The following is a 17,595-nucleotide window of genomic DNA, read 5'->3' on the forward strand; positions in this document are numbered from 1 at the left end:
AGAGACGGTGGAAGAAGAATGGAGAAAATTTAAAAGTTATCTTAAGGACTATTATAAACTTAATGAATGCTAAAATGTTGTGGTTTCCAGAAATAAGGGGGTACAGGGATATAAGGTTAGAATATAAAAGAGGACTAAAATGACAGAGATTGGAAAGTAACAATTGGGAGTTGCTAGTTGAATTATGGACATTGGGATGCAGAGAGGGGGGGTATGAGGAAGTCCAAGAAAAGAGGTTTATGAAAATAGGTTTGAAACTATACGTGTATGTTTGTCATTTTAAGTGTTTGTTTTTCTTAAAAAGTTTGTAAAATCAATAAAAATTTTATAAAAAAAAAAAAAAGAAGGGCTGAACCTGAAAATCCTCCCCCAAAGTCAAGTGATAGAATCCATAGGCCTCCTCTATCTCTCTAAATAAAAGACTTCATTCAAAGAACAAGGCCACAATATCTTTTCATTGTCAACATGAGTATCCGTAGAAAGTATTGAGGAAGTTACTATGAGTACTAAAAAAAATAAAAAAAGAGCCTTTATCACGGGAAGGGCATTCAAAGAGCATGTTTCAATTTTTAAAAGATGATAACTTATAAAATAAAACAATATTCTTATTATTTTAGTTACATTGATGACCGGAACTGTTTTCAGAGCTGAACTGACAAAGCAGAACGTCAAATAATGAGCAGTGAAAGAGAAAATATCACTGCACACTTTCATGGGGCTTCAGAAAGAACCACCTTTGGCTACTGGCCACGGTTTTTCGCTGAGGGAACAATCGAACTCTGGAAACCCCAAACCTTTGCTAGAAAGAACTGACCGGTGCAACCTGCGTCAATTAGGGGCCGTGGGATGTTGAGTCTGGACAATAGGAGGAAGTTTCTAATTCCATCTTTGGGTGCAAACGGTCTGGGAATCTTGAGTTGTACCTAAGACGCCCACAGAGGAGTGACATCTGCGCTTCGCATCATTTCTGAGAGTGAGGAAGCCATCAAGGACATGGGATGGAGACGGACGGCTAAGCTTGGGTTGTATTGAAATCCCCCGAGTAGTCTCCATTAGGTACATGTAACTTGGTGAGGAGCCAACCAGGCAACCTATCAAGACAGGCCAAACGTGAACAACACGGGAGCTGGGTCCATTGCTTCGCCCTCCTGCTGCCCCGAATCCGGGCAAAATACAGTGGTGCCCCGCAAGTCGAATGCCTCGCAAGACGGAAAACTCGCTAGACGAAAGAGTTTTCTGTTTTGGAGGTGCTTCACAAAACGAATCTCCTATGGGTTTGCTTCGCAAGATGAAAATGTCTTGCGAGTTCCTGCGGGTTTTTTTCCCTCCTCCCCCTTTTTCTAAGCCGCTAAGCCGCTTATCAGCTGATCCGATAAGCCGCTAAAAGCCACTAATAGCGCTAATCCGTCAATGGGCTTGCTTCGCAAGACGAAAAAACCGCTAGACGAAGAGAATCACAGAACGGATTCTTTTCGTCTTGCGAGGCACCACTGTACAGTGGTACCTGGGGTTACAGACGCTTCAGGTTACAGACTCCGCTAACCCAGACATAGTACCTCAGGTTAAGAACTTTGCTTCAGGATGAGAACAGAAACCGTGCGGCGGCAGCAGGAGGCCCTATTAGCTAAAGTGGTACCTCAGGTTAAGAACGGTTTCAGGTTAAGAACGGACCTCCAGAACGAATTAAATTCTTAACTCGAGGTACCATTGCAATTAATCTGAGCACACAGAGGCGAAAGAGGAAGAGGGAAAGAGCCTCACACTTCCATCTTCCTCCTTTGGTTCGGCACACTTTTCACGAGACAAAATAATGACCCCCCCTCAACACCTCACAAGCAAGGGTGTAGTAAGTGAATGGGCCAGTGCTGGATTTGTGTATAAGTTACACAAGCTATAGCTTAGGGCCCCGCTCTCTTGGCCCCCCCAAAGGAGAAAAAACCTGGATGTACATTTCCAAAATATAAGATAAAAAACAAATAAAATAAAACCTACATACAGCAACAGTGTTTTGTGTTGTGTAGGCTGCTATGATGCAAGTAATGGGTCCCGCCCATTAGTGGACTACTATGGTGATATTGATATTATATAAAAAATGCATTGTATTAACTACAATGATAACACTTAATTTCATCTTAATAAAGCTATTTACAATTATTAGCACAGTGGTACCTCGGGTTACATACGCTTCAGATTACAGACTCCGCTAACCCAGAAATAGTACCTCGGGTTAAGAACTTTGCTTCGGGTTAAGAACTTTGCTTCAGGATGAGAACAGAAATCGTGCTCCGGCGGCGCGGCGGCAGCGGGAGGCCCCATTAGCTAAAGTGGTGCTTCAGGTTAAGAACAGTTTCAGGTTAAGAATGGACCTCCGGAATGAATTAAGTACTTAACCTGAGGTACCACTATAGTTTGCATCATATATTTACACCTATTATTATTTCATGTTATAGCAAATTTTTAGAGACTAGATTATGAGTCTTTGTAAACTGTGTTTCTAAAAGAACTTTTGTTATTGCCAAATGCCAATGTGTTTGCATTATTAAGTTTCTTACGAATAAAAAAAAAAATCATTTTAAGTTAGAGCTTAATAATTATTTCACTATTAATATACTTCTTCTTAATTGTATTTCAGTTCAACAATTACTTTGATAAAATAAAAATTTTGTTATGTGCAAATGGCTTTAGATACATACTGGGTCCATAAATTACCCTATAGCATATATTCGGCACAAAAAACAGCAACAGCTGGACATATAAAGGGCCCCATTGCCTTCAGTAGCTTAGGGCCACATCAAACCTAAATCTGGCCCTGGGGGTGGGATCAAGAGACATTGTGGTCACTCAGGGAAGGCCTCGAGGCTGCCGCTGTCCCCAGGATGCCTGAAAAGCATTATTCCCTCATCTGAATCTGCCCGGGCTTTGAGATCTTCAAAGGAGGCCCTTACCTCAGTCCCAGCACCTTCACAGGCACTCTTGACGGGGATGTGGGACAGGGCCTTCTTGGTGGCTGCTCCAACTCTGAAAATCATAGAGAAGCTAGACCTGCTCCTTCTTTGTTGTCCTTCTTGCTGGCAGGCAAAGACGACCTTGTACCACCGGACTTTAGAGAAGGGGCTGTTTTGGCGTTCTGCTGTTTTCAATTATCATTATTGTCACTAGTGTGTTTTTTTAGTGGATCTTTTAATGTTATTTTAATTCCAATAGTGTTTCCTCACACCTTAATGACTGTTTCTGCTATGCTTTTGGCTTCGGTTTTATTTGCGCTAGGCACCTTGAGCCACCCAGACAGGGGGAAGGGGGCAGGGCACAAATATAATAATCATTATAAAAATAATTCTCAGAGTCCCTTGTCAGATGGGAGCCAGACGGGGCTCCCCCACGTTCCATGACGTTAACGGACAGAAAGTAAGAGAGTTGACTTCAGGGGAAAACCCTAACTTACAGACACAAAAATAAACCATCCTCCTCTCCTCCCTGCTCTCCCCCCCCCCAAACCTTTTTTAATTGTAGATTTTCCTACTCCCGGCCGCTTAAAAAGCAGAGGACGCCACGTGTGTGTGTGTGTGTGTGTGTGTTTTTAATGGGAGGCCTGGCATTTCTGCAGTTCCTCTCCATGTGGCGAGCTTTCAGTGCTCCAGGGCTGACCTCACACCCCTTTCTTCATGGCAACAGACTGTTAACATTAGCAAAACACACACAATTACGGGGTTGGCGACAGAAATAGGCCATGGGTGGGGGAGAAAAGGTCTTAAAATAATTGCAAGGGACGCTTCTAGGAAAAGGCAGCCTGGGCACAAGGGATCTCCGAAGGGATGTTCTCCTTGGCCATGTACATGCGCCACCATTAATGGGTTTGGTCCAATGGCATGCAAGACAGGAGAGCCCAGCAGCCACATGCCAAGTGTATCTTTTACGGGCTGAAATAAATAATAATAATACGCACGCCACTTCCGTCGCCCAGCTTGCGCAGAGGGGTGAAACGCAAGGAGCGGAGGAGGAGGCTTGGGGTGCCGAAGTTCTAATAATAATAATAATAATAATAATAATAATAATAATAATAATAATAATAATAATAATTTGTTATTTGTACCCCACCCATCTGGCTGGGTTTCCCCAGCCACACTGGGCGGCTTCCAACAAAGATTAAAAAGACACTAAGATGTCACACATTAAAAACTTCCCTGAACAGGGCTGCCTTCAGATGTCTTCTAAATGTCAGGTAGTTGTTTATCTCTTTGACATCTGATGGGAGGGCGTTGTACAGGGCGGGCGCCACTACCGAGAAGGCCCTCTTCCTGGTTCCCTGTGGTTTTGCTTCTCGTAATGAGGGAACCGCCAGAAGGCCCTCGGCACTGGACCTCAGTGTCCGGGCAGAATGATGGGGGTGGAGACGCTCCTTCAGGTATACAGGACCGAGGCCGTTTAGGGCTTTAAAGGTCAGCACCAACACTTTGAATTGTGCTCGGAAACGTACTGGGAGCCAATGCAGATCTCTCAGGACCGGTGTTATGTGGTCTCGGCGGCTGCTCCCAGTCACCAGTCTGGCTCCCGCATTCTGGATTAGTTGTACTTTCTGGGTCACCTTCAAAGGTAGCCCCACGTAGAGCCCATTGCAGTAGTTCAAGCGGGAGATAACTAGAGCATGCACCACTCTGGCGAGACAGTCCGCGGGCAGGTAGGGTCTCAGCCTGCGTACCAGATGGAGCTGGTAGACGGCCGTCCTGGATACAGAATTAACCTGCGCCTCCATGGACAGCTGAGTCCAAAATGACTCCCAGGTTGCGCACCTGGTCCTTCAGGGGCACAGTTACCCCACTGAGGACCAGGAAGTCCTCCACACCTGCCCGCCCCCTGTCCCCCAAGAACAGTACTTCTGTCTTGTCAGGATTCAACCTCAATCCATTAGCTGCCATCCATCCTCCAAAGGTGAAGATCTTCCTGTATCTTCCTTCCCTATTCCCCTGTGGCCTACAAAGCTGGTGTGTATTCTACCCTGCAATTTTAGCTCTGAATGCACACTTCTGACTGCCAATCTTACTCATTTTGCTTTTTCCATAAGCTTGCCAGTAACGTAGGTTTTCTAACCGGCAGTTCCGAAGCACGTTTTTGCATTCTTTGTAACACCGCACGGAGGTCTCGTGTACAGTTAAGCAGCATACACATTTTGTTAAATACAGTGGTACCTCAGGTTACATACGCTTCAGGTTACAGACTCCGCTAACCCAGAAATAGTCCTTCAGGTTAAGAACTTTGCTTCAGGATGAGAACAGAACTCATGCTCTGGCGGTGCGGCAGCAGCAGAAGGCCCCGTTAACTGGTGCTTCAGGTTAAGAACAGTTTCAGGTTAAGAACGGACCTCCAGAACGAATTACCGTATTTTTTGCTCTATAACACGCACCCGACCATAACATGCACGTAGTTTTTAGAGGAGGAAAATCCGTAGGCATGCCACCCGTAGGCATTTCCTCCATAACACGCACAGACATTTCCCCTTACTTTCTAGGAGGAAAAAAGTGAGTGTTATGGTGCAAAAAATACGGTAAATACTTAACCCGAGATACCACTGTACAGTTAATTAAAAAAAACCATTTAGAAGATCCAAGCTACGGCTGCCGCCTTGCATGCAAGACGCAAGAGGCCGGGGTGTGAAGATTGAGATGCAAAATATCCGGAACACCACGCAGTGCTAATAGAAGGGAGCTGTCGGCAGCCCACACAACAAAAGCTGCAAATTTCAGGGTGTGAGCACTTGTATTAATTTGAAGGCAGTGTGAGTTGAGGAGGAATTTCTCCTACACATTATAGAAACATCAATGGGATAAACATATGTTTGAATGCACAGCAAACTTCTGAACCGTGCAACGGAAGCCCGGTTCCCTTCAGGAGGGAGGTGGGAACATTTTCAGGAAGGTAAGAGGCCAGAGAGAGAGAGAGAGAGAGAGAGAGAGAGAGAGAGAGAGAGACCTGGCTACTCAAGTTCTGAGGCAGATTAAGAGGCTATGAAGCACATTTTCCACGGATTAGAATAGATTGCTCTTAATGGACCAAGCAGCCTCCCCAATTGACCTTCTGTGTCCCTGAGACTTGGAGCTGTTTTCTCAAGGCCATTGTTTTTTGGCCTGTTTTCTTTTCTTGTTTTTAATGATGCTATATATTCCCGATTAAACACATAAGCAGCCATTGTTTGCTCCATCGTCCCCAAAAGCAAAAAACAAAACAAAACAAAACAAAAACGTTTCAGAGGCGAAAGTTAAAAAGCTCCGAGAGTTTTCTGGGAGTCTAAGCTGGGATGGGGATCTGTGTTCCAAACATGCTTGATTCCGCATTCAAAGAAGAAGAGGGAGGCCAGGAGGGAGTTATTCCAAGTCGCGGGCTCACGATACTCACGGCCCCAAAATGCCATGCTAACTGTCTTGTCCGTTAATCCTCTAGCAAAGTGTCTTTCCTTACGACAGGTGGCCTACGCCTGCCTTAGCTGATGGCAATCTCCAGAGGCTCTCCTCTTCCACAGGAATGCAGGAAGCAGCTTGACAGAATCACAGAGAGTTGGGGGGTACCCCAAAGGACATCTAGCCCAACCCCTGTAATGCAGGGACCTCAACCTCATACTGAGTCAGGCCGCTGCTCCATCTCAGCACTGAATGACTGGCAGCAACTCTCCAGGGCTGCAGATGGTGCCACTCTGTGTCCTAGCTGGAGATGATGGGGATTGAAGCTGGAACGCTTTCTGCATGCGAGGAAGAGCGCAACAAGAGCCTGTTGGATCAGGCCAATGGCCTGTCTTGTCCAGCATCACGGAGGCCAATGGGAAACCACAGAGCACAGAATCAGAGAACCATGGTGTCAGGGGACGGCCATCGGAACAGGGGAGGAAGGCGGGGGGGGGCATTGGGATACAGAGAGCCTCCGAAACTCCTGAGGAGCAGTTCCTCTTCCAGCGGTGGGGAAAGCCACACCTCCAGTGGAGAAGAGAGGGAAGGGGCTAGCCGAGCGAGGAAAGGGCTTGCGGATGCTCCTGAAAGCCCCAGTGGCGGGCCAGGAGGGACGCACGCCACTTCCGTCGCCCAGCTTGCGCAGAGGGGTGAAACGCAAGGAGGGGAGGAGGAGGCTTGGGGTGCCAAAGTGTTCTAATAATAATAATAATAATAATAATAATAATAATAATAATAATAATAAATTTATACCCCGCCCATCTGGCTGAGTTTCCCCAGCCACTCTGGGCGGCTCCCAATCAGTGTTAAAAACAGTACAGCGTTACATATTAAAAACTTCCCTGAATAGGGCTGCCTTAAGATGTCTTCTGAATGTCAGGTAATTATTTATCTCTTTGACATCTGATGGGAGGGCGTTCCACAAGGCGGGCGCCACTACCGAGAAGGCCCTCTGTCTGGTTCCCTGTAGCCTCACTTCTCGCAATGAGGGAACCGCCAGAAGGCCCTCGGCTCTGGATCTCAGTGTCTGGGCTGAACGATGGGGGTGGAGACGCTCCTTCAGGTATACAGGACCGAGGGATGTTGGGGGAGAAGCCGGAAGAGGCCGCTCCCGGATTCTGCACGTGACTAGGACAGACATGAACTTTGTGTATCTGTACTGTAAACAGTTTGCACAATAAAACCTGTAAAAGACAGGTCGGAGTCCTGCCTGGTTACTCACAAGCAACCACCAAACAGCATCTGACACACAGAACCGTAGAATTGGAAGGGACCCTAAGGGTCATCTAGTCCAACCCCCCTGCAATGCAGGAATCTCAGCTAAAGCATCCATAACAGATGGCCAGCTATCCTCTGCTTAAAAAGTGCAAGGAAGGAGAATCCACCACGTCCCGAGGGAGACCTTAGCAAAAGATTGTTCTCACCTCCTGCAGTTTTCAGCAGCAAGAAGGCATGGAAAATGTCCAGCTTCTCTCAGGCCTTTGCCTAATTCTTTGGCTAACTCTCTCTCTCTCTCTCTCTCTCTCTCTCTCTCTCTCTCTCTGTGTGTGTGTGTGTTTCTTACTACAATACTGTATGTACTGTTGTGTTTTTACATTGTAAACCACCCTTCATCTTTATATAGAAACAATACTACAGTAGTACCTTGGTTTTCGAAAATAATTCGTTCCGGAAGACAGTTCAACTTCCGAAACGTTCGAAAACCGAGGCGCAAAGGGTGGCCTGCAATATCAATGGGGGAAATTGGGGGGAAAATTCAGCAGAAGCCATTTGACTTCCGAACAGCGTTCAAAAACGGAAGCAATGACTTCTGGGTTTCGGCGTTCGAAAACCGAAATGTCCGGCTTCCGAAAGACTCGAAAACTTGAGGTACCACTGTAATAAGAACAACAACAACATTTATAATTCAAAAGCATGACTGCTTCCAACCGTGGAGGCAAAACACAGCCATCGTGCCTAAAGGTAACGGTACCCCTGACCGTTAGGTCCAGTTGCGGATGACTCTGGGGTTGCGGCGCTCATCTCGCTTTATTGGCCGAGGGAGCTGGCATACAGCTTCCGAGTCATGTGGCCAGCATGACTAAGCCGCTTCTAGCGAACCAGAGCAGCGCACGGAAATGCCGTTTACCTTCCCGCCGGAGCGCTACCTATTTATCTACTTGCACTTTGATGTGCTTTCGAACTGCTAGGTTGGCAGGGGTAGGGACTGAGCAACGGGAGCTTACCCCATCACGGGGATTCGAACCGCCAACCTTCCGATCAGCAAGCCCTAGGCTCTGTGGTTTAACCCACAGAGCCACCCGCGTTGGACTGCCTCCAACCGTGGAGGCAAAAGCACAGCTATCGTGCCTAGTAGCCATCAATATCCTTGTCCTCTGTGAATTTCCCTCATTGTCTTTTGAAGCCACCCAAGTTGGTGGCCATCACTCCCTCTTGTGGGAGGGAGTTCCACAGTCCAATTAGGCGCTGTGTGCAGAAGTGAAGGCTCTGCCACTGGGGATATAGGAACATATTCAGACCATTGGTCCATTTAGCTCCACATTGAAGATGCTCAAGAGTGAGGTCAGGACCCTCTGAATGCCAAAGAGATGCTCTGCCGCTGAGCCATACCTCCTTAGTATCCCCTCTGCATTTCAGATTGGGTGAGGGGAGGACTCTGAGGCCTTTAGCGCCCAAGGCCCTCTGCTGAGCTTTTGTTGAAGACGATGCTTGAAATGGAGACTTCCAACCAGGGCCAGATTGACGTATAAGCTAACAAGCTACAGTGGTACCTCAGGTTAAGTACTTAATTCGTTCCGGAGGTCCGTTCTTAACCTGAAACTGTTCTTAACCTGAAGCACCACTTTAGCTAATGGGGCCTCCTGCTGCTGCCGCGCTGCCAGAGCACAATTTCTGTTCTCATCCTGAAGGAAAGTTCTTAACCTGAAGCACTATTTCTGGGTTAGCGGAGTCTATAACCTGAAGCGTATGTAACCTGAGGTACCACTGTATAGCTTAGGGCTACCGCCAAAAACTACAGCATCCGTCTTGCCGTCTGCCGCGGCAACACTAAGTAACTTACACAATTTGCATAATCAATTATAGGAATTAGGGAAATTGTGCAGGCCACTGTAGATGCTTGCCTGATGCAGCAGGTTCTTCTTTTAAGCGCTGGCCATTTAGAATCATAGAATCATAGAGTTGGAATAGACCACAAGGGCCATCGAGTCCAACCCCCTGCCAAGCAGGAAACACCACCAGAGCACTCCTGACATATGGTTGTCAAGCCTCTGCTTAAAGACCTCCAAAGAAGGAGACTCCACCACACTCCTTGGCAGCAAATTCCACTGTCAAACAGCTCTTACTGTCAGGAAGTTCTTCCTAATGTTTAGGTGGAATCTTCTTTCTTGTAGTTTGGGTCCATTGCTCCGTGTCCGCTTCTCTGGAGCAGCAGGAAACAACCTTTCTCCCTCCCTTTTTTTCCTCTGGGTTCTGCGTTCATCAGAATTCTCCAACAGCCCTCACATCCAGCCAGTGCCGGATTTGCGTATAAGCTAAACAAGCTATAGCTTAGGGCCCCACTCTCGGTGGTGGGGGGGGGGCAAAAATTAAAAGGGGAAAAAAACTGGATGTACATTTCCATAGATAAAAAACCAATAAAATAAACCCTACATACAGCAACAGTGTTTTGTGTTGTGTTGGCTCCTAGGATGTAAGTCATGGGCCCCGCCTGCTAGGCTGCTCCCTAAAATATCACTGCTTTGCTCATTTCTATATATAGGGTGCCTACATTCTGCATGTGCAAATGGCTTTAGATACCCACTAGGTCCATAAATTACCATATAGCATATATTCAAAACAAAAAAGCAGTGGCAATTTGTTGTTGACAAAGGACAGCTGGACATATAAAGGGCCCCGTTGCCTTCAGTAGCTTAGGGCCAAATCAAACCTAAATCTGGCCTGGCTTCCAACGCTCTGAATGTCAAAGTCGCGAGAGGCGGGCGTTGCGAATCGAAAAACACACAGCAATCAAAAAGGCATTAGGTGAATCAGAGCCGCTGCCCAGAGGAAGCGAGCAGAGGAACTAAAATGCCCCATTTCTTATCATCTGTTTACATTCAAGAACCTTAATGAGCTTATCGCTTATCTCTCCCGAGAATGACTTGTGGGGTGTTGCTGTTTTTCGGACGGCTCTGCAGGGCAGGAGTGGAAGGAGCAGGCTGCCCTGCCCTAAGTATATTTCTAATTACTTCTGTCAAAATTTTCAGGGGAAGATGGATTCCCTTGTTTTCTTGCCCGAGGAAAAAATATGTACCAATGAGTTTCTGGTACAGGCATTGCGAAGGGCAGCTAAACGGACGAGGCAGGCATCGTTTGGGCATGGGAAGCAATGGAAGGGATGGGAATTGCTGGCCAGCTGTCCTGGTATGGCAAAGAAACTTCGCAGGAAACCCACACGACTAACGGGAGAACCCCACCCTAGTTTCCTTCTTACGTTTTGGTAGGAGCCGTGGGAATGTGGCTGCCTTCACATGTCTTCTAAAAGTCTGATAGTTGTTTTTCTGTTTGACATCTGGTGGAAGGGTGTTCCACAGGGCAGGTGCCACCACCGAGAAGGCCCTCTGCCTGGTTCCCTGTAACTTGGCTTCTCGCAGTGAGGGAACCACCAGAAGGCCCTCGGCGCTGGACCTCAGTGTCCGGGTAGAACGGTGGGGGTGGAGATGCTCCTTCAGGTATACTATACTATATACTATACTAACAGTTCATCTATCTGGAAAAACTGTTCTGCTCTTTTCCGCTGGAGCGCCTATCACCACTTCCTGCAGGACATTGACTACTGAAAGGCATCCTGCCTTCATTGCAGTGTGCTTTGATAGTGACTGTCTATGCTTGCCATTTTGGTTTAATGAACTTTAAAACACTGCACACATAACAGATGCTACCTGGGCAGGTGGAGCGCAAGGAGACGTGCCCGTTAAGGGAGTCTCAGGGAAGCCTTTTTTCGAGAAACCAGGGCCTAAGGAATTCCATCCGCGATAAGCCAGAGCATACTTGGAAACTTTGGCCACGCTGCACATCGCACAACTATATCCCAGAGGCTTAGGAGCCAATGCCAGCCACCCTTCAGAAAGAAATGCAGATATACTCACTGATCGATGGATCTTGATAGTATCGCGGACAAAGTCAGAAGAATGCACCCGTACGGACCAGCTTCAAACTGGGAGGGAAGGAAGGGAAGAAGGTCAAGGTTCTCAGCTAGTCCTTACCTTCCTGAACTAGTCTTTCGCAGCAGAACCAAAAATGCATCCATTTGTGTTATTTAAAAAATAATTTTTGTGTTAAATTGCAAGGTGGTGGTGCTGACTGAGTGGAAGAGGACCGCCAACTATCCTTTTGGCAGATACTTGGGTTTCATCTTACAAAATGTAAAGGTAATTATGTTGGTGCTTAAGAAACGAATCCCAAACCTACAAAGACAGGTGGCCTTGTGGTCTAAACCACTGAGCCTCTTGGGCTTGCCGATCGGAAGGTCAGCGGTTCGAATCCCCCCGACGGAGTGAGCTCCTGTTGCTCCTAGCAGTTCAAAAGCATGCCAGTGCAAGCAGATAAATAGGTACCACTGCAGCGGGAATGTAAACGGCATTTCCATACGCTCTGGCTTCCATCACGGTGTCCAGTTGCACCAGAAGCGGTTTAGTCATGCTGGTCACATGACCCGGAAAGCTGTCTGTGAACAAACGCTGGATCCCTCAGCCTGAAAGCGAGATGAGTGCCGCAACCCCATAGTCACCTTTGACTAGACTTAACCACCCGGGGGTCATTTATCTTACCTTTCTCAGACCCATTGAAAAGAATGGACATGACTAAGTTAGGTCCATTGATTTCACTAGGTCTACTCTTAAGCAAAACTGTGAACTACCACCCGATATTAGGCCAACCAAAATATCACAATATTTATTATGATGATTGATTGGGGGGGTTGAATTTATTTTGTACTGATGTAGAATTGGGAGTTGGTCTGTAAGTCATTTTTGGAGTCCCTGCCAAACCTGTGATTTTAGAAATATAGGGAGCTGCCTTATAGCAAGGCAGAATGTTTGGTCTGTCTTGCTCAGTATAGCTTACTCTGACTGGCAGAGGCTGTCCAGGATTTCTGGCAGGCAGCCTCTCCTAACCCTGCCTGGAGACTTCAGGGACTGAACCAGTAAGCTCTTGCTTGCAAAGCAGACATTCTGCCTCTAAGCTATGGACCTTCCCAGCATTCTGTACCTGGAAGATGAGATTCTATAGAAGCAGAGACAGCTAAAGGGGTCAAATCCAGTCTCTTTGACAAGTTACTGTCGCCAGCCAAGTCTGCTACATGCTCCACAGAAACTTGCTAACTGAAGATTATAGTAGACAAGCCGAAAGAAAGCAGGTTTTCCTCCCTTTCCTAGCTGGAGGTAAAGCCATCAAGGTAGAATTGTAGAATCGTAGGTATTTATTGGGACAGTGATTTTTGCAGCTGCTGTAAAAAGTTGCAAAACAACGAAACACAGGGCAGAGCAATGGAGAATTTCTGAAACAACAATGGGATATCAGCTCTGCCCAAGGCAGGACGCAGAACAGCAACAACCAGGAAAAGATAGATATAACACTTTACAAGGACAGGAAGAAACATCACAGATAGAATAGTTGGCACACACAGGAAGAAGAAGGATATAGTTTGAGTGCCTCACTTGTAGATTTATGAATCATGTAAGGCAACGTGCAAATGGAAATAAATGCTCTGAACAAGTGTGCGAGAGAAAAATCACGCTGCGATTGAGAAGCGACTGAGAACCGGACCGGGCCAAGATTCGTACCTGATGAATATTTTGTTGCAGGAACCTCAGCAGGTCTTCGTAACTTGTGGCAACGTGCAACATCAGCTGTGAAAGGAAGAAAAAAGCATGGGGGGGGGGGAATTTAGGCCAAAATACAAGGGGAACATCCAGCCAAGGTCTAGGCAACAAATCCCAAACTGAGAGAGAGAGATAGGACTACTGTCATGTGTAGCAAAGAGTTTCTCTTGGTGGAGACAGGCATTCTGCTATGCATTGGGGTCCTGAGGCTTTCTAGCAGGGTTATAAAGGTAAAGGTAAAGGACCCCTGACTGTTGGCGCTGTGGCAGGTGGAGCTGTGGTCTAAACCACTGAGCCTCTTGGGCTTGCTGATCAGAAGGTCAGCGGTTCGAATCCCCGCGACGGGGTGAGCTCCCGTTGCTCGGTCCCAGCTTCTGCCAACCTAGCAGTTTGAAAGGGCGTCAAAAAAAAGTGCAAGTAAATAAATAGGTACCGGCTTCAGTGGGAAGGTAAACGGTGTTTCCGTGAGCTGCTCTGGTTTCGGTGTTCCATTGCACCAGAAGCAGCTTAGTCATGCTGGCCACATGACCCGGAAAAGCTGTCTGCGGACAAACGCCGGCCTGTAAAGCAAGATGAGCGCTGCAATCCTAGAGTCGCCTGTGATTGGAATTAATTGTCAGAGGTCCTTTACCTTTTTTACCTTCACAGGGAGCTCTGGGAACTGTAGCTCTGTGAGGGGAATCGGGAGGCCTCCCGATAGCACTCACCACCCTGAACAAACTACAGCTCCCAGAATTCTTTGCGGGAAGCCACGGTGGTTTAACACGGCATGATGCTGCTCTAAAGGCATGGCGTGGATGTGGCCCTGGTTTAAGCAGGAATGTGGCAAACTAAGCTGTTAGATTATGCTGAAATGGCAAAACTGACTGGGAAACTCAGAGACCAAGAAGACGAGAAATTCAAGAAAGAATGGGAAAAGTTTATAATTTATTTAGGAGACTACTGTAAGCAGATGAAAATGTTAGCAAGATTTTAATCCCACTTGGAATGTAAGAAATATGGACAATGAAAGTTAAGGTAAAGGGACCCCTGACCGTTAAGTCCAGTCACAGAGGACTCTGGGGTTGCGGCACTCATCTCGCTTTACTGGCTGAGGGAGCTGACATTTGTCTACAGACAGTTTTCCCAGGTCATGTGGCCAGCATGACTAAGCCGCTTCTGGTGAACCAGAGCAGTGCACAGAAACGCTGTTTATCTTCCAGCCAGAGTGGTACCTATTTATCCACTTGGACTTTGACGTGCTTTCGAACTGCTAGGTTGGCAGGAGCAGGGACCGAGCAACGGGAGCTCACCCCGTCACGGGGATTCGAACCGCCGACCTTCCGATTGGCAAGCCCTAGGTCAGTGGTTTAGACCATAGCGCCACAGCGTCCCCTATGGACAATGTGGATAGATACAAAACAGAGACTATGAAATAACATGCAGTTGGAAGTGTTGCCAACAGGACCCACAGAGTGGATGGGGGGGGGGAAGTAGTGAGATTCAGAGAAATCTCGTTTTACGGATACGTATTTGGTACTGTAACTAATTCTCATTTGTAAAATCAATTAAAAATGATCCCCCCTTCAAAAAAGCAGAAATGTGGCTCAAATGGGTTAAGGAGAAGGCTTAGTGGAGCTTTGAAGAAGGGGGGGGGGTCCAGCCCGGGAAGCTGCCTGGTCAGGTGAGACAATTTGTCTGCCTAACCCAAGATAGTCTCTGACCAGCCACAACTCCCCAGTGTCTCAATGGGGGGGGGCTTTCCCATCACCTGGGACCCTCTGAAGACGGAAAGCCCTGAACTATGGTGTCTCTCTCTCTCTTTCTCTCTCTCCCCCCTGCTTTTTGAGATGGTCGGGAGATGTAGGGCTGATGAGGATCCTCTGTTGCGGAGGTGGAACGCGAAGCTCCGCGGCTTCCCAGGGAGGCTTAAATTGAAACGCCTTGTATTTTTCATGACGTTCATTCCACAAGAACGATCTTTCCGGTTCATTACTGTTTTGATCTCATCTCCACTCTGCTCAGTTTGGGGCTCGCTCTACGGGTTTTGTGCAAACATGTATATTGGAGTCCGGGTGTCAAGGTTTCTGTTTGTTTTTTTAAAATGCTTTTTATTGATTTTCCAAAACAAAAATAAATAAAGCATATACTCTTACATTCAACATTTTTTGTGTCTTCTTATTTACCATGCGCATTATCGCGCCCGGACTTCCTTCCTTCCCTACATCGGCTTTCACAATTAACATGCTCTCTTACAGATTCTTATTTACACTCTGTCCAAGTCACAAGATTTATATTAACCTTGCTACAGTCTTTAAGCTTCTACAATTATTCCGTATGTACTCAACAAATTTACTCCACTCCTCTCTGAACTTTGTTCCTTTTTGGTTCCGAATCTTATAGGTCATTTTCGCCTATTCTACGTATTCAAACATTTTCGTCTGCCACTCCATTAAAGTTGGGATTTCCTGGGTTTTCCATTTTTGAGCCACTAGAATCCTAGAGGCGGTCGTGGCGTACATAAATACTGTATGGTTTGTTTTTTAACTGCTGCGTAATGTTTTACGCCTCTTCCCCACCCTAACAGCAGCCCCGCTGGAAGAAATGGAATTTGGGTTCCCTCTTTTTTGGGAAAACACACACACAACCACACCCTCCTAGGACTGTGGAAATAGCTGTTAAGCGGCTAAACCCCCAGATTTGCTGAACCCTGCTCTAGCTTCTCAGTATTTGCCAGACGCTGACCACATATTTCCCGGTTCTGTTCTTGTTGGCATTAAGGGCTAGAAGCATGCATTTAAAGTTTGATGGATAGCAGGGATTCTTGGGATTCCGAGAGCGCAAATCCCAGATGCACAAGTTTGCAAATTCCACACGTGCAGAATAGAGTACAGTGGTACCTCGGTTCTCAAACTTAATCCGTTCCGGAAGTCCGCTCCAAAACCAAAGCGTTCCAAAAAACAAGGCACGCTTTCCCATAGAAAGTCATGCAAAATGGATTAATCCATTCCAGACTTTTAAAAACAACCCCTAAAGCCGCAATTTAACATGATTTTTACTATCTAACGAGACCTTTGGCCCATAAAATGAAAGCAATAAACAATGCGCTGCAGCCACACAGTCAATCAATCAGTAGCTGAACTGGGTTCCACAGTGTCACAGAAACAAAAAAGCCGCAAAACAAATAGCAAAAAGAGACAGACCTCAGTGTAAGACTCAAAATGGAAGTGTGGCACTCAATTCCGAAGCCTAACACTCAAAACGGAGCGCGTTCATCTTGCAGAAAAAGTTCGCACACTGGAACACTTTACTTCCGGGTTTGCAGTGTTTGGGTTCCAAGTTGTTTGAGTACCAAGGCGTTTGAGAACCAAGGTACCACTGTATGCTATTTCTAACTACAAAGCAGAAACATATACCCAAGAAAGGTTTCTGCATTGCAAGCGGGTTGGACTAGATGACCCCTCAGGGTCTCTTCCAACTTTCTACAATTCTATGAAAGGTTGAGGGAGGGTGGAGGACAGTTCTGGCTAAAACATTACCGTTTCCAAGATCCCATCTGCTTTGTATTTCCCTACAGGAGTGAACTGCTGCGTTCCAGTGCACCTAAAAAGAACAGAACAACAAAAGATCTGAAGAAGGAAAACAGCCGATGAGGAGCCCCGTTCGCTAACGGCAGGAGTCATTGAAGGACTGTGCCCTTTGCATCCAGGGTCAATATTTGGCAGGGGCTGGAGGAGCAACTAGAGTTTGGAATCTCTCCCCCTCGATACTTTCCCAGGGAAGAGGAAAGCGGCAATCCCATGTGCTTTTGTCCTTCAGATTTTCTTTAAATAGGAACCTCAGAGGTTGGGAAAACATCCTCTCCTCTGAGCGACACCACTGGTCCAACTCTGGTCCAAAGAACTACCATAGCTATTGTAAGGTTTTTCTATGGAAAAGGGGGCCAATATATCCTGGCAGCCTCCCATGTCTTTGCTGCAACACACACACACACACACACACACACACACACACACACACACACAGTTTTTTTAATATATCATTTTCAACAGTAATTAAACATACATTATTAGTCCTTGCTGCAAAAATAATTAATTTGCTGCAAAAAGATTAACAGAACTGACATATTCTGACTGATTCTGCTACTGCCAGCGAGCAACAAGGGCCTCTCCCTGAAAACAGCAGCGTGGGCTCCACGCTGCAACCTTTTGTTGCAGCGCTCGCTGCAGTTTCATAAATGGACGAATACTACGTGTGCAGAGTGGGCACGGTTGTCACAATGCTCTGTGCAACTTTTGCAAACATACCAGGGTGGGTGGGTG

At 46.7% G+C, this 17,595-nt stretch overlaps 1 protein-coding gene across 2 annotated transcripts in view; it reads right to left on the bottom strand.

Annotated features, from left to right (window-relative positions):
- The window catches only part of MINDY4 (MINDY lysine 48 deubiquitinase 4), an 89,743-nt gene that overhangs the window by 33,352 nt on the left and 38,796 nt on the right, over positions 1–17,595 (bottom strand). For both annotated transcript variants that reach the window (XM_083466837.1, XM_083466838.1), the window contains exons 11-13: positions 16,813–16,876; positions 13,256–13,321; positions 11,561–11,628 (exon numbers count right to left, since the gene is read on the bottom strand). In XM_083466837.1, the coding sequence (XP_083322963.1) occupies positions 11,561–11,628; positions 13,256–13,321; positions 16,813–16,876 (198 nt within the window). The remainder of the gene's footprint in view (positions 1–11,560; positions 11,629–13,255; positions 13,322–16,812; positions 16,877–17,595) is intronic.

The sequence above is a fragment of the Podarcis liolepis genome, assembly GCF_965112155.1.
Source record: "Podarcis liolepis genome assembly, chromosome: 12".
Classification (NCBI taxonomy): domain Eukaryota; kingdom Metazoa; phylum Chordata; class Lepidosauria; order Squamata; family Lacertidae; genus Podarcis; species Podarcis liolepis.